The following is a 24504-nucleotide window of genomic DNA, read 5'->3' on the forward strand; positions in this document are numbered from 1 at the left end:
AAGTTAAATAAAGTTTTAAAAAAAGAAAAGGTTTAATTGATTTTTAAAGTTCATGAACCCATTAAAATAAAAATTTTAAAAATACAACCAAAACCCTCACCATTTTTTATCACTGCATTGGTGTCATGGGTGATTTTTAAAAAACATGTATTCTCTTTTTGTGTAGCATAATGACTTCCCCATAGAACATAATTTCTGGAGGAAAAAAAGATGCTGCATCCCTGCTGCACAATGCAATAAATGAAACACAAAGCCACTCTATAATTATGTACTAAATAAATAAATGTTTTCAGTATGTTCAGACTTTTCAACAAAGGCATTATTGATATAGTTGTGAAACAATAAATGCAAATAATGAAACTTTAAAATTTCAACTTCACTAATAATAAGAAATCAAGGTAACATTTTCACCTAAAAATTACATAGTTTAAAGTACTATATAGACATCTATGGTTATGCACAGACACTACTGAATATAAACTGATATGTCCTTTTAAAAAATTGGCAACATCATCAGGAACCTTTACAATGTTCGCACACTGTCACTTACTCATTCAACAAATATTTACTGAGCATCCACTATGTGACAGGCACTATTATAGGCACCAAAGATAATACAGTTAACAAGTAGAACCAAACAAACAATATAACCCCACACATATGAAGTTCACATTTTAGAAGAGAAGGCAGTTAGTTAGAAAGATAAATAAGTATAATATACAGTATAAAGACAGTAGTGAATACTAAAGAGAAAAAGAAAACAGGAAGGGACATAGGGAGGCAGGGTGGAAGATATATATATTTTGTATGAATAAAGTACAATGTGCATCCCTTCAGGCCGTTTTCTGTGTTCAAACACATACACATTACATACACACACAGAGAGTATGTGTCCAAACAGAAATCAATTCCCCATTGTCCCTTGAGAATATCCAAAGTTAGATGTATGGCCATTTTCATTACATAAAAATTGTAAGGATATAGCAGAAATAGTCAAATGGTTTCATGTAATATAATTAAAATTTTGCTATGCAAACATTTTAAATAATAATCAGTATGTTCACTTAGAAATGGTGTCTTCTCAAAGTTTATGAAAGAATTTGATTCTACTTTCTCATATACATATTTGAAATCAGGGTCTTTTATCATTAATACAGCCACTTTTTAAGTTATCTGACATAGTATAGTTCAAGGGTACATCAATTTCTCTTCAATAAAAGTTACTTGAGATCAAGTCCTTTTTGAGTTTATGTACGATGTTGTTACTGGAAATTTTATGCCAACCACAAAGTACCATTAGCTATTTGTGATCTCCACAAGCACCTATTATACTGCTTTGTCATTTTCAAAAGGCTTAAATATAATGATATCTAACAATTATGATTTGTAAGTTATCCCTCTGAAAATTATTAATAAACTTTAAATTTATCTTTATGAATCAAGACTTATTTTGAGACTATTTTAAGGGTTCTATCATGTAACAGAAAAATCTCTAATCAATATTAAAATTTTACAACCATCCATACAAAATTCTTCAATTTAGAGGACACATAGGAACTAAAAAATCTGTAAAACATTGAGTTATTTGTATGTTAAAAATGCATTTCTGTGTTGTGTAATTCATTTGATGCTATGTTAAAGGTCATGATGAGAGAGGTGAGGAGAAATGATGGGTTTTGCTTTGGGGTTAGAGTTTGAACTGTCCGTGAGACCTGTGGAAATATCCAGTAGGCTCTGACTAGTGCATTTTGGACAGAGGAGAAGTAGGGCAGGAGATAAATACTTGTTTATACATAGAGTCAGAAACAGAGACTGTAGAGAAGAGGACCTACAAGTGAGGACAGTGGTATTTCATGTATAGGTAGAAAGAGACCTTAAGGATGGACACTGAGCTGGAAAGGTTAGAGAGTGAGGAAGAGGACCTAAGAACATTGTACTATAAAAATAAAGGAAGGCGAGCATTTTAAACAAAGGGGACTATATTGCAAATCAAATGAAGCAAGGATTAAAATGAGTTTACATTAGTTGCCATTTCCTAGCTGGTATTCTTTGCAACAGTCTTCTGAGAGCTTGTAATCAGTGTGCCTTAAAGGTCAAATGAGTTTATAAACTCTTCACATTTTTCCTTGAGACATTTTCAAGACACATCAAATGTCTCAGAGGTATTGAGAAGCCCTAGAGTAATAACACTTTTTGATTTTAAACAGCACTTTCCATGTGTAATTGAGCAAGACTCCCCCCCCCCCAATCCTTTTTTCACATGGTAGAGGGAATGGGGAAGACTCATTAGCATCTAGAAAATAGTGTTCCTTAGTATATGTCTCAGGAAATGTCTGATAAACAACAAGGCATTGATGGAGTTGAGAGGAGGTGCCAGGGTCACATGCATTAACTAATAAGTGTTTTGATTCTGCTCACAACTTGGGCTAACTTTGAAGCTTTTTGTAGTTTTTCCATTAGGCAAGATTCACTGTTATTCCCACACTCTCTTTTTTCTCTAAATGTGTCCAAAAATTGAATTCTGGTCTCTGTCCTACCTTTAAAACTTCCTCACAACATAGCTGTCCTCGTCCATGTCCATTCTTCTAGTTGTCTACATCTAAGCCTTGGAATCATCCTTGTTTTCCTTTTTTCATTCACATCAGCAAATTCTATAGGCTCTATCTTCAAACTATGTTTATAATTACATTGTTTCTCTTCACTTTCATCTTTGCCATATGACAAAGAGAAGGCACTCCATTACTAAACTGGTCACAGTTTCACAAGGACATCCACCATACTATAGCATGAAGGACGTGACAGGGCCAGGCTGTATGAGACCACCACATCCCACAGCTATTGGGAGGAAGTAATGTAAAGCCCTATACAGAGACATTGTTGAATCTAAAATAGCACTTTCCATATTTCCGTATGTAGTTGAGCAAGAACACTGCAGGGGGAAGAAAGGAGAGGGACCTATTGGCTGGTGTCTATCTGTTTTGGTCTCTCACTGTCAAGTCATCTATTGCATGACTATCACCCTTCATCCCTAACCTCCCATAGCACTTCCAATCTGTTCAAGTTATGTTATCTATTCCCTCCAGAAGGCAGCTGGAATAGCTAGACCCCACACCTGCACTTTATTTGGGTCCAGATACCAGGGGCAGGCTAAACATTCTGAGGGACTACTGCCAGGCCTTCAACCCCTCACAGCATTAGACAATAACAATGATAGGTTCACTATCCTTCACTAACCAACTGGACTACAGGATAAAAATGTAAGCACCTTTATAAGGTTGTAAATTGCATTACATAATTTGGCATCTTTTAAACTTTGCCTTCTTTTTTAACATTTCTTACTTAGAACATTTGTTACACACATACAGTGTGACAGCATCTCAGTACTTACACATTGCCACACAGACCACACTTATTCATGTCTCTATGAGTCTGGACAGTGTGACATACCCTTTTCTTTCTGTGTAGCATATCGTTCCCCCTCTTGAGTATCTGGAAAACTCCCAATCAACCTTAAAAAGCGTACATGAAAAAATTATAACAAGAGTGAAGCAGAAATAATGAGTAGATAAGTAAAATAAGTTAAAAGAGGGACAGACAATGGATGTCCTAGATATAGAAAGAGCTCTTAAAAAAGCAATAAGAAAGATTAAATTAATAACAACATGAACAAGTTACAATTACCTACAAATCATAAGCGTATGAAAATGGTCAATTTTCTAAGTGACATTACTATGTATTACTACATACTATATACCAGGAACTAATGTGTACAGAATTTTAAGCACATCTTGCTTCACTAAACCATATAAAGTTAGGATTATTATCCTAATTTTATCAATGAGGAAACCTAACAATGAAGCCAATCACAAAACAACGTAGAAAACAGAAAAGAACTAACATTTGCTTGTAAAATATTACATTTTATTTAACTCCTACAACACATATTCATCTCACAGATAAGGTACTTAGGCTGAGAAAGGTTAAAGAATGTCCCAGGAGTCACACAATTACCATGTGGCAGATCATTCTGATTCCTAAATAATGGCAAGATTTTTATCACTCAGAGAAACACATGGAGTAATTCAGAAAATTCTGTAAGGGAGGCCAGGGAAATAAACAGGAAGTAGACATAGGTGAGATCTGTCACATGGTAGAAAAGTAAGCTTTCTAGAGAATCAAGAGGGAAAAACAAAACAGTCTGCTCTCCTCACTGCTGTCTCTTTTACCTGTTCACATTCATTTTTTTATCATCATTTATCGTTATAAATAATTCTTTCCCTGCCCAATCTATTCCTATGTAATTAAAATTTAGCCTGAACAGTCTTCAACAACTTCAAATATTAAATAGTTTCTTCTAGAGGCAATTTTAAATAATACATATCAATTTTCTATAACTTTAACATATTGAGTCCTTACTACATTCTAAGCACTATTCCAGTGCTTTTTAAAACATTAATTTATAATCACATAACTCCCCTTTAAGATACATATTATTATGTTCCTATTTTTTAGAAGAAGAAACTGCACTATGTGTAATAGCTAATAATTGGTGACGTACAGGTATCAAAGTCTTCTGACTACAGAACTGTGTTCTTAAACTGGGAGACTTACTAAACTACCTCTGTCACAAAGTATCTTACATAAATACTGCATAAAATTTTTTTTCAGTTATTTGGCACTATAAATGACTGTCAGAGATCGTTTAAGTACCAGATACTAAAAAGAATGATAGAATTTGCTAAATAGAAAACCCTAACACCTGAAGGATTCCTATAAGCATTTGGCAAAGATAAAGTAAAATGTGGAGGTGGAGTTCTTCTACACAAGTAAAAGGTTTTCTTTCTTTCATTTTAAACTCCTTCCTCATCCCATTCTTTACTTCCTCTTCCATGGAGGGAGTGACTTCTCTAATTGGCTAATGTGAGAATTTGGCATATTTGACTCAGTTCCACTCATTCCCTCTTGGAAATAAGCTATCCACAGGAAACATGGGATCTGATTGGACCTTTCAGTTGTGCCTAGTGCTGCTTAACTATCTAGTTCAATATTAGATGACCCATTTGGTTACCAAGCTACATCTTCTAATTCAACATTTATTAGTAATAAAAATGACATGAGTTTCATTTCCTATTTGCCTTAGTCTTATTTCTCAATTTGTTCATAACCAAGAAGAGGGGCACTAATTATTGAGACCCCTAAAAAATGTAACACTAGATAGGCCCTAAAATAAATTAAATGTTGTTATCTATTTGTCAGCACTGAGGGAGTAATTGTACTTGTGAACTACAAATGATAAATATTTTTAAATGGACCAGTTACATTTTGCTTCACTTTAAATCTGACAAGTAATATAACAGCAACAATGGGAAAATAGACATAAAAAGAAAAAATTTACACTCCCAAAGGCAAATATAATTTAAAATCAAGCAGTTCAAACTCCTTAACAAACTATGTTTCAATAATATCATTAGGTGACACACAGATCTACACAGAAAAACACTTCATGATAATGCACTTGCCTGAATAACTTATACCTAATCACAGAATGGGTGATGGGAATCTCCAGTATATAAGGCATTAAGAAACAAAGAAAAAAGATTTGAAAGTTTAGCAACTAATGAATGGCAAGTGAGAGGCTTAGCACTTTATCATACCATATTAAGGCTGAGCAATTCTTGCTAAAGATGATAAGTATTACATGGCTAAATCTCAAAACCAATACCATGGAAAATCTTCAGAAATTATTTGAGGGAGCTGAACTTTTTTGTGTTTTAAGAGTGTCTCCAGTGTTTGACTATATAGCTGTCCAGCTAGAGCTTGCTTTATTAGCCACCTTAAACTATACGTTATTCTTCTCCTGCCACTAATTTTAAAATGAGAAAACTATAGAATCTTATTTGCTTATATTTATAGGTATCTATGCACTCTCCACTGATATATACTCCATGATACTATTTCTTACACTGTTTTCTATAAAGAGATATTTTCAAACGAATGATTCTCATTTACCAAGATTTTTTCACTTTTTTTTTCCATACTGAGGATTGAACCCAGGAGTACTTTATCACTGAGCTACATCTCCAGCTCCTTTTGTTTTATATTTTGAGACAGGATTTCACTAAGTTGTCGAGGCTAGCATTAAACTTTTGATCATCCTGCCTCAGCCTCCTGAGTCTCTGCATTACAGGAATGCACCACCACACCTAGCTCATTAACCAAAATTTCATAGATTATACTGATATAAATAATATCTAAGAGTGCCCAGGCATGGTGGCTAATGCCTGTAATCCCAGCAGCTTGGGAGGCTGAGGCAGGAGAATAGCAAGTTCAAAGTCGGCCTCAGCAACTTAGTGAAGCCCTGAGCAACTAAGTGAGACACTGTCTCTACATAAAATATTTAAAAGGGCTGGGGATGTGGTTCAGTGGTTAAGCCCCCTGGGTTCATTCTTCTATAGAAGAAAGAAAGGAAGGAAGGAGGGAGGGAGGGAGGAAGGAAGGAAAGACCTAAGAGCATACTAAGTATCCCTATAAATGAGTATTATGTATATAAGAATGTATAGATGTGTTATGCTTGTTGCACTCTAGAACTTTGCCTATGTTTGAAAAATTTTCCCCATATGGGTCCTCGCTTCTCAAAACAGAAGACAGAATTCACATTCCCAGCTTTGTGTGGCAGAGGGATCTAGTATACAAAAAATACTTGCAATCCTGTAAGACTTCCCTTTGTAAGTAGATGAAGAAGATGGTAGAAATATCCACTTTTAAGGACAAAAGTTCATTGGCACTTATGGCATCCAGTCTCCAGAATTGCTGATGCAAAGTGCAATGAAAGTATAGAGCTTTATTAGGGCAATCCCAGAGTGTGGTTTGAGCAGTGCTCCTGTTGATCTAACCTGTTTGTTACGTGTGTGTGTCCTGTAGATTCTGTGAGCTTCCCAGTGTCCTTTTTTTTTTTTAAGAGAGAGAGAGAGAGAGAGAATTTTTTTTTAATATTTATTTTTTTTTAGTTCTCGGCAGACACAACATCTTTGTTGGTATGTGGTGCTGAGGATCGAACCCGGGCCGCACGCATGCCAGGCGAGCGCGCTACCACTTGAGCCACATCCCCAGCCCTTCCCAGTGTCCTTTAATTATGTTTTTCTGCTTATGTTAAATAGAGAGTAACTTCTATGGTTTGCTACTAAGAACTGTGTATGATATAAAATAATGATGATGACTATAGTTTTATCAAAATAATGTCAGAATGATTATCTATTCAATAATAAACTTCATAGTCATATAAGGAGAACCTGTCACAGTTCAGTATTGTGTAACAGGCTACACAAGAACAGAGAGGAATAGCACAGGATGTAGACATGTTAATACATGGGCATGCAGATATATAATAAAGTAAAATGAAATTTAGAAAATACAGAAGCACTATATAGTGACTACAATAATACAATAGCATTTTGCATACACTAATAAGGATGAAACTTTTACTGTTATTAAAATGTTCATTGCGTTAAAAGAAAATCAGTGTTGTTAAAGAAATTAAACATACTCTATTAAGAGTCAGTAATGTAAGAAAATGTGAATTATATATTTGATAAGGGATTAATATCTAAAATATATAAAGAACTTCTACAACTAAGAAAAAAAATACAACATGGGCCAAAAACTTTAGTATATATTTCCCAAAGGAGGATATGCAAATTTCCAATAAGCACATGAAAGAATCCTAACATTTTTAGTTATTAAAAAAATACAAATCAAAATCACAAAGAAATATCAATGCATATGCATTATTATGGCTAGTATTTAAAAAGAATGTAAAACAAATAGGTGTCAAATGGAAAATAAAATGGAACCCTCATGAATTATTGTTGGAACTGTAAAATTAGGCAGTTGCTATGGAAAAATCTGGTGGTTCCTCAAAGGACTAAAAAGAAGATATGATTTAGCAATTCCATTCCTAGGTTATAACCCAAAAGAACTGAGAGTCAAAGGATTCAAAAGGATACTTATACACCAATATTCCAAGCAGCATTATTCACATAGTTAACAGGTTGAAACAACTCAAGTGTCCATCAATCTGAATGAATGGATAAACAAAATTGTATATACCTACAATGGAATATCATTCAGCTTCTGTTTGGGACCATGAAAAAGTTTTGGAAACTGATATTGGTAATGGTTGCACAACATTTTGAGTCACTTAATACAACTTAATTGTACATTTTAAAATATTTATAATAATATATTTTGCATTATATATACTTTACCACAATAAAAAAAATCTATTATAAACATTACCTACAAATCAGCCCAAACTGTTGCTCAATATTATTCCCATTTTGCTGCTTTTTACTATTATTCAAAGTATAGAACAAAGAAAGTGAATCAAACCAGAACAATGGCAACATAGCATGGTATAAAGGTCTAATAGACATAGGTTAGAATACTGGTTTTACCACTAACTAGCATTATTACATACTTACACCAAGTTGTGACATTTAGAAGTCATTAATAAAAGTTAAAGTTAGCTGCTATTGCTATAGTTTTCATTATTATTTATAAACCACTTGGAAGGGAGCAATGTATTTTATTACAGATAAAATTAAAACTTTGGTACATTAAATAAGTGAACATTGGAAGACAAACAAATGCTGGGAAAACATTTGCATCAATAGGATTGACTAGATGTCCCTCATAGTAAACCTCAAACCAAAGTCCTGGAGAACAGAGAGGTAGGGAGGTCAGGAAGACGACTTTGAATCACAGGGTCACAGAGTAGGCCTCTCTGAGAGGCCACGGATTAATTCAGATATGGCAGATGAAAAGAAGATGGAGTGAGAAAGTCTGGGGTGAGTCTAGACTCAAAACTCATATCTGGGCCGAGGTTTTGTTTCAGTAGTAGAACGCTTAACAGCCAGCCTAGCATGTGTGAGGCACTGGGTTCCATCCTCAGCACCACAAAAAAATAAATAAATAAAAATAAAGTACTAAAACTCAACATCTCCTCAGAAAATCTATATACTCCACCCATTAAACATTGTCAGTTAAAGCGTCTCATTACCCTTGATATTGCAAAGGGAAGCAGAGAAGCTTCAGTTTTGTGGTTGTCTTAGTCATGCAAGAATAAACATGCATTGCAAGAGGCCTTGGGTTCAATTCCCAGCACCGTAAAAAATAAACAAATAAACATGCAGGTTCGAAGTTTGTCACTCCATATCCCAAGTGTCTACCTGTACAGTACTTACCACAAAATAGGCAGTCACTCAATTTTAAGTGAATATTATCAAAAGTAAATCTAGCACCAAAGAAATTAAACAACTCAAAAAGAAAGAGGTGAGTAGAATGACAATATTTTGAGAGGCTACAATGTACCCTATGCTAATTAGCACTTGACACATTTTATTTTTAATCCTCACAAGTCTCCCTGAAAGAACAGTTTCACACTTTTAAAAACCAAGAAATGGGTTCCAAAACATTAAGAAAATTTGAACTCTACTTTGAACTCAGATCTCTTGCATCTAAATGTATGGCTGGAGAAGATTCCACAGACTCACCAGGTTTCCCCTCTGGGTTTCCCCACAGTCCTAGTTAGTATGCGCCAACATCTATCTTGAATCCTAGCTAGCATCCTGCTCGACCCCGCCCCTCCCACTCGGAATTCCCCCAAGATAAAAGACCAAGGTTCCAGGGTTCCAGGCGACAGCACGTGTAGAAGTGAGGCTAGCACCAGGGAAAGGGCTCGCCCCTCCCCCGACCTTGGTCGGCTCCATTTTAATTCGACTTAACAGCCTAGCGAAAGCGACCTCACAAACTTGGGTCCCTGGAGGCTCAGGGCCCGCCCTAGCGACCAACGTGGGGCCCTGGAGAAGGGAGAAGGGAATCTCCGCCTGGAGGGGCGGACGGGGGCGTCGCACCCGGCGGTTTCCTGGGCAACCAGCGCCACCTCAACTCCGTCTCCGCCCCTAGCGCCTAGCCGCGGCGCCCCGCCTCGGCGCCGAGGCACCAACAAGCGCCCTATATTCTTTCCAGAAAGCATTCGGCCTTTCTCACCTCTCAGTGCGTGGTGCATGCCACCAATGCCGCTGTACAGCTCAAGGACCCGCAAGGGCTCCATTCCCCCAGCCGCCGCCTCCGCCGCCGCAGCCTGGGAGCTAGGCCTGCCGGTCCCTCCACTCCGGCTCCCGCCGCCCCCACCGCTCCTTCTGCCTCTGGTTCCGCGGTTTTTCGGTTCCCCCGACGCTGTCGCTGGGCTCAGGACTTTACTGGGCAGCGCAGGGCCTGGGGACTTGACAGAGGTCAGGAGGGGGAACAAAGCACGGAAAACTATGAGGCTTCCAAGTGAATAGCAGCCATTCCGGAGCCTGATTGACGCTCAGTCTTCACTGATTGTTTTCCGTGGCCTTGAGTGGGAAAGAAACCCGGAGCTCAGTAGAGGAGTGAAAAACTGCCTTGCTTTCAAAGTGAATCCAGAACAAATTGTTTTTCAGGCGGGCTGTTTTTCTGCCCCTTGGAAGTCTGACGTGTCCAAACATTCCTTCTACTAATCTTGAGCAGTACCACCTACTCAGTGGTGTGTGGCTGCAGCTGCCTGCTGGGATGATGCAGATAAATCAGACCAGCCTATTCTCTAGAGAAACTTCCAGAATTAGAAGCAAAACACCAAGTGTGTGACGATAACTCCAAAGATGCTTATTGTCATTATTAATAGCGTTAATTATATTTCAGCTTGGGAAATAAGCCCACATAGGATACATTGTTCTTAATAGTTTTCTGCACTATGAGCTTCCAGGAACTAGGGCCTTGACTCTCCAGGATGGTCCTTGTGATCAACTGGTTAGAGGTTCGATTATAAACTAAGTAGCCAGGAAAGAGGAAGAGGAAATATCTCATCGTGAAGAGAATGTCCTTCTATTTGTTCTCAATACTGCCACAGGTTAACCTTTGTTAAGATAAATTTAGAGGTACTGCTTGTAGAGAAAATGATTTGTTAGAAATTTTGCAAGCCTGCTAATGTAATGGTAACAAAAATTTTACTACTATATCTGAATTATAGAACTAACTGACTGATCCATTTTGATGTGATCTATTTTTAATTGCAAGTGTATGTTAGTTTTTAAATATTTTGTTTTTATTGGTTACTTATTTCAGATAAGAGTTTCTATGATAGAAAGATACCAGAAGACTGAATTTTAGCCTTGGCATTACCAGTAACTGATTGTGAGTTTGAGATAAGTGGTGTTGTCTCATCTGTAAAATAAAGGGGAAGGAAGGAAGGAAGAGATGAGTGCTGAGAGTGTTGCAGTTCCGATTCCATGGTTGGTTTAGTATTTAAAAAAAATAAGTTCTTTTCTGGCCCCATGATAAGTATTTATTCAAATTAAATATCTAGAAAGATTTTTTATCTGCCTTAAATAAATATAGTTTTAAACAAACTCATAAAACTATACATATATACACAAATATATACACAACATACATATAATGCATGAAACAAACTCATGATATTTATTATATGATATTAACACCATAAACAATTATCAGCACATAAAGTATAAAGGGGGCTTGATAGTTCCAGAGATTTATATATAGTCAACAGCCAATTTAATAAATAAACCTAGAATTTGTTCAGCATTAGCACTATAAATCAAAACACACAATGGAGAGCCTTCCCTTGTAGGAGGGGCCAGTACATACATATGAGGCACAGTTGATGAAAAATACCAACCTCCTAAAAGAAAGGGGGCTAAACCACCATCCCTGCACAGGCTAGTATTTAAGTATTAAATCTGATACTTGAGAGTCTTTGCAATGTAGCCTGGAACTTATTTTTCTTACTTTGATTTCTCCCTTTCTTGAACTCTGTTGTAAACTAAGTTGATAGCATTCCCTAGACATACCTGTCACTTCTCTGCCTCTTTCCTTGCTGATATTCGTTACCTTACCTAGAAATCTCCTAACTATCTTTAACACCTACACTTCAAGTGAAGCCTTCCTTTTAGATTCCCAGGCTAGACACCTTAACTCATTTCAGTTTTCTCAATCTCCCTCCTTTGCTTGAAAACACAGGTTCCTCCCTGTTCCTACACTAAATCCTTTTAGTTCCTTCTAAACCTGTTTACAGCTCCCATGAACCACATCATCTCTTTTTGTGATATTTTCTCTCTAAAGTTCTTCATATGTGATAAATTTTTCAAGAAAAAACTTTCTGCATAATCATAATTCATAACTACCTCCATGAAAGTATCTGTACAAGTTAGGATCCCTTGGATTACATGCACTCTCTTCCAATTTCTGGTACAAACTGTGTGATTTAGGAAGAGAACCAGGAGGGTTGACACAATGGGGAGCAGCTGAGAAGAAAGATAAGATGAACAAATAGAGGGGGGAAAAGAGAACATATATTGACTTATTTTTTCCCAAAATGAATCTAGAATGTTCACAGGGGAGAAAAAAACTCTCTAATTCCCTTGTTTCCCATAAAATTATCCTTAACAACATTTCCAATAGTGCTTATATTCTAATAAGAGAAAGTCAACACATTTTCGAAAATATAACCATCAAAACTTAGATTTTAGTATATTCAGTGTATTTTCTCTTATAACATAAAATGCATTTTAAGAAATAAAAATGTTAGTGAATCCATAGAAAATGAAGGCACATATAAAGCATATCAGAACTCACCAAGAGCACTTTGTAATACCAAGATGAATATTAAAATAATAGCAGCACTCTCAGTTATAGAAGGGCACATCCTGCAACTTGGAATCCAGTGTCATTTCCTTCTTCCTTTCCTGCTTGTCATTATTGTCTAAAAAAAATTAAATAGATCTGTTTAAAATACTTTTGGCAATCACCTTAGGGTTTCCATGATCCAGGTCATTTTTTATTCCTCAGTGAAAAGTGAATTGGATTACTCTACAGGTTCACCTACAGTGAGAGAATACCCTCCTTCTGCCAATTTAGGTAATAAACAAATTCCATTCTGATTTTACATAGAAAAAAAGAATCATCTTAATAAATTTCATGGAAAATGAAAGCACATCATATGGAATAAATTGATAATAAATGTCTTCAAGAGACAAATTATAATCAGAAGAAATTTGAATTGGAAAGGTCCCTAGCACGCACACATGTGCCACTCATGAGCTCCCATGTATTTAAGAACCCTTTCTACCAAGTTACTGATATTTGAGCATTAAAAAACGCAGGCATTCAAGTAGCTAATGAGGGTACATGGTACTACCTAGAGTGAGCAGTTTGATGGTGAAGACCTTGAATTATTAGAAAACTGTTCTTTATAATTACTAAACTCAATTCCTTTTAGATTTGCCCTCTGTACTGACTTTTAAAACTCTATTTTTTTATGCATTATAACTAAAAACACAAGCTCAAGAGCCAGAATGTAGATAGGAATCACAGGTCTCTACTTCTTACCTGGGTGACCTGGATTAAGTCACTTAGCCTCTCTGAGCCTAAGCATAACTCTAAAATATACAAATAAATTGGACATGTGATTGCTGAAAAGGTTAAATGAGGATCAAAAGCACTTTGCCTGTTGCATACCAGAATATAAATAGCTGTATGCTTATTGAATAGTTTCTATATACAGTAGCCCTTCCTTATCTGCTGTTTCACTTTCTGCAGTTTCAGTTACCTCCAGTCAGCTGGGGTCCAAAAATATTAAATAGAATTCTCCAAAAACAGTGTTTTAAATTATGCATTATTCTGAGTAACAACATGAAATCTTGTGTAGTTCCATTCCATCCTGCCCTGAACATCAATCAGTCCTTTGTCTGGTATACCCATGTTTGATATGCTACCTGCCATTGACATCTTGATTATCAGATAGACTGTTGAAATATTGCCATGCTTGTGTTCAGTAACCTTTATTTTACTTCACTGCAGCCCCAAAGCACAAAAATAGTGATGCTGACAATTTTATTACAGCATATCATTATAATTTTCTATTTTGTTATTATTGTTATTAATCTTTATCTGTTCTTAACTTTTAATTTTAACTATCACAGGTGTGTATATGTGGAAAAAGCACTATATATATATTTTAGAGAGAGAGAGAGAGTTTTTTAATATTTAGTTTTTAGTTTTCAGTGGACACAACATCTTTATTTTATTTTTATGTGGTGCTAAGGATTGAACCCAGCGACCCGCACATGCCAGGATAGTGCATTACCCGCTTGAGCCACATCCCCAGCCTCCACATTATATTTTGAGTTCAGTACTACCCATGATTTCAGGCATCCACTGGGAGTCTTGGAGCATATCTCCCAAGGATAAAGGAGGACTAATGTAATGGTCCCTTCAACTCTGATGTGACATGAATCCAATCTTTTATGTCAGTTATACTCCAGTTTGGTGATGCTCATTTTAGGAGCTAAAACTGAACATTGGACCCTGAACAAGGTCAAATCATCAGACTATAGAATGGTCCAGTTAGCTACAGTCTAAGGGCTCTAGGAAAGGGTGGGCCTTGTTATAGGTGTTCAGGAGTAGCCTGGGCTTGGGCCAGGGTGGAGTAAAACTGGAAACTGGAATCCATAGACTTTGCTGAGAAGATACTGAGTGTGAAAACACAGGAAGTCAAAGACAGACTGTTCAATAGTAGTAAGAGACACCTCCTAATTGAGGTTAAGCAGACCTGGCGTAGAGGTGGAGGATACCACTAAAAGCATAGTCATTTGTTAATTGTTTTATGTGCCAGGCACTGAAGAAATATTCAATCAAAAAATTTAAAATTTTTTTAAAAAATCTATTTCAAACCATAAATTGTCAATAGTATTTTAAAAGTGAGGGATGTCTTCTATTTCCTAAGCATAGGACTTTTTACTAATTTCACTGATTATTGATCAAAATTTTCATTGATCCTCTAGAGCTAACCTTTTACAATAGAAGAGCCACTACCCACATCTGATGACTTATTTAATTAACAAAAAATTTAGTTCAGCAGTCATATTGGGTAGATTCAAGTGCTCAACAGTCACAAGTCGCTACTGGTTACCCTATTGCTTAACACAGAGAGTATTTTCATATCACAGAATGTTCTCCTGGGCAAAACCACTCTAGAACGATGGTCTCCAAGTTACCACCTTTATGTCTAGGACTTCCATAAAGAAACTGTGCCAAAATGTCTACAAACTGCTTAATAATTCATATTGAACACTGATTTAAAATAAGACCCCCAAAATAGGACTAAAAGGAACTCAAATAAAGCAAGTTTTGCATCAAAACTCCTTCCCTTTCTGTAGCATCTAGTTACCTTTTCGATCAACTGTCACAACAGGAAAGAGCAGATGTGTTCTGTCAGCAGCATGATAAACTTTCAAGAGAAAAAGAACAGATGGAAAGTAAACTTTCTGGTGTCTTCAAGGAGTAGTACTTTTCTATTGAAAAAGAATATTCTGATGACCTCCAACTGGGAATAATGTTATCTCATACTTACCCCAGAAGAAAAAGAATGCTTTTAAAAGAAACAAGAGGAAATTTTATTTTAATTTCTACTGGAACACATAAATACCATGCAGCCTGCCTGATATCTTACCATGATTTTGCTCCTTGAGATTATTTTTGAAATTTCTCATTCAAAACTGTTTTGCAGCAATCTTAAATATTATATTTTAGTCAAATTAAAGATAGTGGGGGTCTTTTGGGGCTGGGGTTGTAGCTCAGTGGTAGAGTACCTGCCCAGCCCATGTGAGACACTGGGTTCAATTTTATGCACCCCATAAAAATAAATAAATAAATTAACTAATTAAAGGCATTGTGTCCAATTAAAAAATATTTTAAAAATATATAGTGGGAATCTTTCTTTAAAACTGCTTTCACCAGCTCCTTCCTCTGGAAGGAACCTTAAGAACTATTTGGTCCAGTGTTTTCCAAATTCTTTTTTTCCCCCCAAACTTTTGTTCAAACACAAACTCATTTAGAATCAGAGCCAAGAGAGATGGAGACACAGAACAAGTGCAAGGTCCCATGCACACAAATCCTAACTGCTCTGTTGTTGAAGCATGGATGGTAGTGGGCCCAGAATAAAGCTAGATTACCTCCTATTCCCCATCAATTCCTATGGCTTCCTCCCCAAAAGACCTGTATCATAAACCACTGATTTCATGTAATCTGTTTTAAAGATGAAGACCTGGAGATCCAGAAAGTTTTAATATTTTGTCTGGTGTCACAGCTAGGTGGAAGAAGCCCAGCTCAGTTCCCTCTAGAGGTCTGTCAATCGCTGGCTTTGCCATAACATAATACAAAACATGCTGAGTAGGCTCAGTGGACCCAGGCCTGCTGGGCCCCTTGACACAAAAGCAAAGCCAGGAATCTAAAGTAGCTCTAGGATGAAGATCACATTGCTTCCTGAGAACAGGCTGACCTGAGAACTGAGGGCAACTTTTGAGATCTATCAAGAAAACCAAAGCCAACAAAGCAATGCATGTTATAGAGGTCAGACAAAAAAGGTTCACATTGCATAGTAAAAGAGGACCGATCCCACAGGCTAATTAGCAGCATGTGTGATAGCTCTTCTGCCAATCACTCTAGCAAGACAGCCTAATACAGTGCAAGAAACTTGGCCCTTAGAATCAGATGGGTTAATATGAATCTTGCTTCTTGCTTAAAATACTAAGTTCTCCTACGAAATAGGTAATATTTGCTAAAAGGTAGCTGTTTGTACTCAATTTTATACATATGTACTTCATAGATGTGGAAGATGGATAGATAGATATAATCAATAATAAGCCTAAAACATTAAATAATTTTTTCTTCCAATTTTCTGAACAACTTTGTCAAAACATAAGATATAACCCATTCCTTTCTAATAGGGGAAATTCTAGTATGCTTTCAAAAGGAGTATATTAACATGAGATCAGTTTGCATATTACACAACAAGACTTCTTTCCTCATCTATTTCTAACACAGCTTTTATTCTTCCATGTGGGCAAATATAGCCCATGCTGGGACTACAGGAGAGCTGTTGTTACTTTGTTCCTTTTGTCTAGCAATTCACCCACTCAGAACTGCTGGAGGGAACCAAAACATACAATCCAGAACTATCAATATTAAGAAAAGGAAATAAATATTCAAACTCCATGAACTCCTTATTCTTCTTCATAGTCTGTTTCTGTTTTTCATTGCTACATCATTAGAATAATAAACTACAATACAAAAATAAAGGACATACTTACAAGATTTTTTCTAGCCCTGTTTATTTAGGACTAGATTAGTTACATGAAAGTATCACTTAGAATCATCTGCATATGATCCAATCATGATTAAAATAGCTAAAATATAATAATAGTTCCCTGGAGCTACAATCAATCTATTCTGTCTACATAAGAAAAAAAACCTATACTTATTCTAAATTGTTAACTTATCAGCTTACAAAGTCAGTTTTAGAGTCTAATACAAGCACACCTATTCCCCAAACTCTCACTTCATATGCAGAATCTATCAATCCTTATTTTACAGAGCTAAACTTTTTCCTGCAGACAGACCATGAGTGTTTCATTTCCATGTAGGGTAACTATTGCTAAGCTAAAATATCTAAATTCCCCAAAGGAACTTGTTCTATGTTTAGTCTCTCAAAAAATACTGGCTAAAATAGGCTATATTTCAATTGATGGCAAAAGTACATTTTACCAGTAGGATGGTATAACTAATAAGACAATCTAGGCTTTTAAGTTTCAAAGAATTATAAATAATTAAAATGTTTAATAATCAGTTTTAGACCTATCAGCTTTTCTTTTTGGATATTCAGTTTTTTTATGAAAAAAAAGAGAAAAACTTCATGTTTATAAATTAACATATATTTGCAAATCACATAATCACATATATAAACAAAGGAAAATTAAAAGATAGCACCAGCTTTATCTTTAAAAAAAAAACCCTACAAGTTATCAAATTAAAAAAAAGAGTTGGCAAATATTTTAAGGAAGAATTCCATATTAGGAGTTTTAAAAATGATTCTTGTTAGGAAAGAATGTCAGGAATCCACATATCACATTCTCTCTTATTCCTTTCATTTTAGGACTACATTCTAAAGTAGGGTGGAAAAATGCAACAAAGACCATTTTGTATAAATCCTTGTAGTTTATAGATTTAATATCCAAAACTTAACATCACAGTTGAATCATATCACTTGTTCCTTCTAGGGCAAGATATTACTATTTGGAAAACAATTTTTAAAATATTACCCGAAGTGAGAGGGTCCTGATAAGCAGTAAAGTAATAATAATCAGTAAACCTCAGAATATTGGGAGCCCAATCCAATTGTAAGAGTCTTCTGACCATTGTTTCTCAATTTTGCTAATAAGAAAATGTTTACCAACAACACATAATTTAGAAAATGAAGAAATATATAAACAAAGAAAATTAGAACTACATTAGATACCCATGGCTGAATTTTCATGTTTTTCCCTTTAATATTTGCACTAATTGTCTTTTACCAGACCTATTTACCACTAATTATCTTTTAATCAGAACATTATTGCAGATCCATCCTACATATATGAGCTCTCTCATCTAGTATTTTAACATGATCAGTTCTGTTTTTCATTAGACATACCAAAGAGACCTGTGATTTTTAAATTTATTTTTATTTTTTCTGAATTTTAGAAAGAATATGTGCTGATGGTGAGGGGTAAAACAAATGACACAAATTTAACATTCAAAGCTCCTAATATATTCTTCAGATAGAGTCTACAAGTGGGGTTCCTGGGTAAAGACTTATAATTATAACCTGAGTTCTTGAAACTGGTTTCCAGAAATACCAGAGCCCCAAATCCCATCAGCAGTGCCAGAGAATGCTCACCCTCTGCACTGTCATGAGCAGTGAGCCAAAACAGTGTATCATTTTTATTTATCATTACTGATTAGTATTGAGGGTTAATTATTGTCACCTGTATTTTTTTTATTTTGTCAATTACTGGTGATATTCGTCCTTTTCTGATGAAGTAATAATGCGTTTCTTACTGAATAATCATAATTTAATTTTTGTCATTTATTTTTTAAATGAGCCAAATTTGCCTACATGTTCTTATTTTTAAAATTTATTTTCATGTAGGATGTGAAATGCGGTTTTAAGACTGAACTTTTCTCCAAATATCCAGTTTTTCCTTTCATATTGTTTTGTGATACTTTTTAAAAACACGTTATAATTTTATTTGGTATGATCTGTATTCTTGTCACGTGTCTGCTATTTTTGCTGAAAATTTAACCCAGTAGTCCCCCATTTTCCCTGAAAATAATGAAATGTAGTCTTTCAATTCAAATGATACAAAATATCAGACTTGCTTTCTTTAATAAAAAGGTGTATTTATTTCCACCATTTCATGAGAAAATGGAAACATTCCTTCAATGGAGCATTAGAAGACAAATAAACATACCTATTTTTTGTAACCTTAAAATCTGCTGATATGCATACTTATTCTACATTCCCAGATGATGTCATCATGTCAACAATCATGAAACTTACCCAACCCAGACGCAAAATAACAACAATCACAACAACAATACTTAAAAATGGTATGTTTGATTTTTAAAAGCTGCATTTTCATACTTACCTAACATTATTTTCACAATAATCCTGTAAGTAGGCATTATCAACATGATGCTTTAGATGAAGAAAGTAAAGTTAAAAGCTCTTAAAAATTGTGATTTGTTGGGGCTGGGGTTGTGGCTCAATGGTAGAGTGCTTGCCTTGCATGTGTGAGGCACTGGGTTCTATCCTCAGCACCACATATAAAAAAAAAAAAAAAAAAAAAAAAAAAAAAAAAAAAAAAAAAACAAAGGTACTGCTACAACTAAAAAGCATTTTTTAATTGTGATTTGTCAAAAATCAAATAGCTCATATATGACTGAGTCAGCACCAAAAGGCACATCTATCAAAGATAAATTAAAATAAGCAACTAATTTTTTAATCAAATCTACACAATTTTTGTATCAAATCTACTTCTTTATCATCAGTGTTTATGTTAATCACTTTTGATCCTTATGCTCTGCATTTCTTAGTAATCAAAATGCTTCAAAATTCTCTTACTTCCTTCACACAGATGAGATAATCCACAGAGAGTGGCAACACATATGGTTTTCAGATGTCTGAAATGGGTCTCAAGAGACAAATGAGTCAGCCAAGTCAACAGAATACAAGAATCCTATAGGATTTTATAAACCCGAGTTGAATTTATGTCCTAATAAGGAAAAGTTGCATTTACTCACTAAAGAGATTCTTCTACAATTTCAGAATGAAGCCAATATATTTCATAATATCCTAGTCATCTGGATTGCCCCTCTCTAAGAAAGCAAAGATTCGTGCAAGTCCCACACTTAGTCCTGTAAATAAATTCCAGGCTTTTAAGACATTTTTTTTTCTTTTTTGAATTAAAAAATGCCCAAGTGTTCTTTTCTATCATCTTATCAATTTCCCCCATTCTCCAGCCACAGCACTATTCATACTCTGCATTGCCACATGTACTCAGGATTACCCCAGCATGGTAGGTCTCTTAATCACCTCTTGTTAAAACACAGGTGGCTAGACCTCACCTGCTCCTGGAGTTTCTGATTCAGTTGGTTTCGGGTGAGGACTCAGTATTGGAATTCCTAACAAAGTCCCTGATGATGCCGGTCAGGGTACCACAATTGAAGAAATGGTTTGGATGCCAAGTTCCAAGCATCCATTGTGCACATGGTACCCGGAGCCTTGGCCTCAGGTTTACCATGACTCATTGACTTTTTCAAGCTCTTCCAGCAACAAAAATAAAAACAGAAAAGGAGTAAATTGAAAACATAATGGAAACAGCTGACGTAACCCTGTCTAAATTTCAAGATTTGTGGCATGATTTCTGGAATTAGGACAAAAGATCTAATGGCAATTCAGGTGAGTCCCTTGACCACACTGAGAGCTGGCACCACTGAGATTCCAGCAAAACCTGGAGCCCAAGCCAGGAAATTTTCAGAATAGTTCCTAAATCCAACTCATACTCTCAGTTTCTGGTTTGCTTAATCTGTCAATAGTAAGTTCTTCCATACAATTCTCCAAATATATTATTTACCTGTAATTCTTTTATGTGACTGACTTTTTCTATGACTTCTTGAATGCTTTTTCTACTATTTGTTAGTACAGAAAAAATATCAACTGTCAATCAGCAAATGCTATTGGAACCACAAGTTGATAGACTGAAAATCTGAAGGGAGAAGATGACAAAGGAATTTCCTTACGGTTTCTTCATTTTTGTAGCTATTATTACTAGATAACTCTCAGAGGAAATTTTAATTCCATTGCTCCTTTTTTTGGTGATGGAGGGGATAAGGCTTTTTATGTAATAGTATAAAATACTTCATTATTCCACTTTAATTACCAAAAGTGTGACTAGTATTTTAAATGGCACTATTACCTTCAATACAAAATAATTGACAAGAAACGTTGTTGTTATGAGACACCACATTTCTGCCTAAAAAAGAAACTGTTAGTTCTACCATTAACATATCAATATACTGCAGGAACTACTGACCTTTAACTCTGATCACCAGGAGTCCAGTACATTTCAAATTATGAGCTGGTCAATAAATAATATGCTTTCAAATAGTAAACTTATTCCATCCAAATGTAGGTTTTCTAGCTTAGTCCAAAGAAGAGAAAACAGAACATAATGGTAAAGTTACTGAACACTCAGATTTTGAAATAAGTCATTCTGTATGAAGATGAGTCACCAAAACTACTTCCTTAGTGACAAAAGTTGCCTAAGTAACATAGATGCCTTACCATGCAAAGAAATAATGGGCAGTGTGTTGGGTTTCAAACCCACTAGTCATTTCCTTATTTAATTGCTAACTGCTCTTCCCAGCTGCAGTCTGGGGGCCTGTGTTTTATGTAGTAACCCAGCAACCAGGTATTGTGCTATATTTTATCAAGGGGAACAAAACAGTAAACTCTATTCCTGTGGATTTCAGAGAAAAGTGTTATTGCCCCCAAACCCTTTGACTTTGGGGAGATATTACGAGGCTTATTCACCTACATCTCAATGTGACTACATCGCTTTGCAAGATGTAGAGACAAAATTATTTATCAGAGAAGAGAGAAGTAGATGAGGCACCCTCTAAAAGCAAGGAAGGGGTTTTATTCATTTTTATGTTCTTAGCACCCAGCAGAGAGCCTGGAAAATTAACTAACTCAAAATACATTAACTGAGTGGGGTTGCTGATTCTTTTCAGAATCATCTCATCTTCAAGGTAACTATGTAACCGGTTACCGTTTAACCAGGCTTTTTAACATTTTATATGTGCTTTTCCCCTTACACCCACGATGTAACTGTGATATGTGCTGCTGTTGCCTTCACATGTAAAGTATTTTAAACATGCTCTATTTAAAAACGAAACTGGTGTTGATAAGTATTACTTAGAAAAACCAAATTAGGCAAAAGCAATAAGATTAGAATTGCACAAATATTTTTAAAAACTGAGTAGAGGGCTCATATGTATTATCAGTACAGCTGCTTTGGTGTGGCCTTGAAATATCTTGGTTGCCCTTGTAACTCCCTGAACCCCCTCTCTTTTCACACGACTCTTCCACTATTCTTAGATTGTACAGTATTAGCATCCTGGAATTAAATATCAACATATCTCCCTAAAACTCACACTAAAGAAGAGTGAATATGGGAAGTCGTTCTTACTTATGAAATTAATGTGTTCCAAAAAGGTAGTCAGTTTCTTTCTTTTCCACTGGCAAATGTGGCTAAGCATTTTATTCATTTAGCTATGTGGGAGTCGAATACCATAACTATTAATTCATTCTGGCAGGTTGAGTCAGAATCAAAAAATGAGATCTCTACAGAAAACCCCCCCAAAATGTCCATAAAATTCATGATGATTCATCGTGGGCACCATATTCTCTGAATTAAAATGAATCCTATTGCTGCATCAGAACAGGAACAAAGAAAAATCCAGAGACAGACACCAGGATATAAATGGGAAAGAGACCTGGAGCATCACCAACAGGAGTGCAAACTTACCATGGTAGGTGAGGTACAGTTGTTAGACCAGGACGCAAGAAAAGACCACTGACTCCAATTAAAATCAAATTAAATCAAGCTTATTATTTCCACCAGCTGGGCTGCCTCTCCCTCCCAAAATGGCAGGAACAAGACAGCCACCCCAGCTTTCCTGCAGCCCAGCTTTATAGCCCAGAAAGTTACACAAAGGGGGGTTACAGATAACAGAACTCTGACAAGCATCACACTAATGGTAGTTTACATTTTTTGCTGGCCCCAACATCAGAATTTATGAGGACCATTAGAGCCTCAGAGAGGGTCGTTGTCTGGCCAGGGAAGGCCAATATTTATGAGGTGTCACTAAAGTTTCAGAGAGGGCTGCTATCTGGTCAGAGAGCCAGGCATGGGTGAGTTCAAGGCACGGGCAGGCATTCCAAGCAGGTTCAGAATTTGCAGTAATTTATAGTAAAGCCGAAATTATCTTTTCATGGCTTTGTGGTGAGATGCCCAATTTTAAGAAAAGATCAGGTTGGGTCTATCACAGTGAAATTTAGAGTGGGAGCCTGGAGTTAGAAGCCCTGGGTTCAGGTCTCAGATCTGCCATATTCTGACTGGGTAAGTTTGAGTAAGCTTCTTCAGACATCTCATAGACAGCTGTAAGGATTAAAAAAGTTACCATGTGCCAAGTATTGGTCACATGGCAGGCCCATAATCTCCATAAGCAATCATCATGATTACTGTTTCGAGTTCCCTCCTGGTTATCACTGTTTAGAGTTCATTAATAAAAGGCTTTGAAAGCCAGACCAAAGTTAGTAAAAGAATAACGTTGATCCAGACATACAAACATCTCTGCACTGTCTCACGTGTCTAACTTTCTAAAGTTCCAGAAAGAATGTATGAGTAAATTATAATATGCTATCAGAAATTTTTTTGTAAATCTTTTATGAATAATATGTACTTAATCTATATTAAGCTCCAATTTCTGTAATTTTTTGGTCCTTATTCCACATATCCACATGAGTCACATTAGAGAGCCTTATTAGTACTTAGTTAATTAGAAATACAAAACTTTACTCTGTATTTTAGAAACCATTGTAGTAGAATTATGGACAGGGCCGATGATCCCTTTATTCTGCTAGGGTTAACTCAGAATGGTCTTTCTTTACTAATATCCTGCTGTAATTTAATTAATTTTAGAAAAACTTTCTTGCCTTGCATAGTTTTAGCATTATGCCATTTTATATTTCTTACATTTGCCACATTATTTCACTTAGGGATATTTGGTTTATGTGTTTGTTTGTTTTTTCTATTTTTTGTCTTTTGATTGGCATTTTTAACCTCTACAAATCAGTATGATCTTTGTCACTGTACCCAGAAACCAAAGCTTGGTAGGGTATATTTTAAACATCAAGCTTATCAAACATATTCACAAGTAAGTGTCATATCTAATATTCTGAAAACAATCACTTCATTGGCTTAATGAACGAGATATGCCAGAATTAAAGCATCTCCC

General features: G+C 35.7%; 1 protein-coding gene and 1 long non-coding RNA gene across 4 annotated transcripts in view; both read right to left on the reverse strand.

Annotated features, from left to right (window-relative positions):
* The window catches only part of TRDMT1 (tRNA aspartic acid methyltransferase 1), a 44143-nt gene extending 33789 nt beyond the window's left edge, over nt 1-10354 (reverse strand). For 2 of the 3 annotated variants that reach the window (XM_081298025.1, XM_081298026.1), the window contains exon 1: nt 10048-10185. Coding sequence is in view for 1 of the 3 variants with exons in the window: in XM_081298027.1 (XP_081154153.1) it covers nt 10048-10111 (64 nt within the window). In the remaining 2 variants the exon portion in view is untranslated. Of the gene's footprint in view, nt 1-10047 lie in introns of all 3 variants that reach the window. The other variant, XM_081298027.1, reaches the window with a different exon arrangement.
* A 4929-nt stretch (nt 10355-15283) lies between these two features.
* On the reverse strand, nt 15284-23727 carry LOC308651155. Its single transcript, XR_014022506.1, has 3 exons — nt 21516-23727; nt 20548-20745; nt 15284-15331 (listed from the first exon to the last, which is right to left on the reverse strand). It is a non-coding gene; the product is annotated as an uncharacterized lncRNA (long non-coding RNA).
* Between the last annotated feature and the right edge of the window lie 777 nt (nt 23728-24504).

This window comes from Spermophilus citellus (assembly GCF_964194105.1).
Source record: "Spermophilus citellus genome assembly, chromosome: 6".
Lineage (NCBI taxonomy): Eukaryota > Metazoa > Chordata > Mammalia > Rodentia > Sciuridae > Spermophilus > Spermophilus citellus.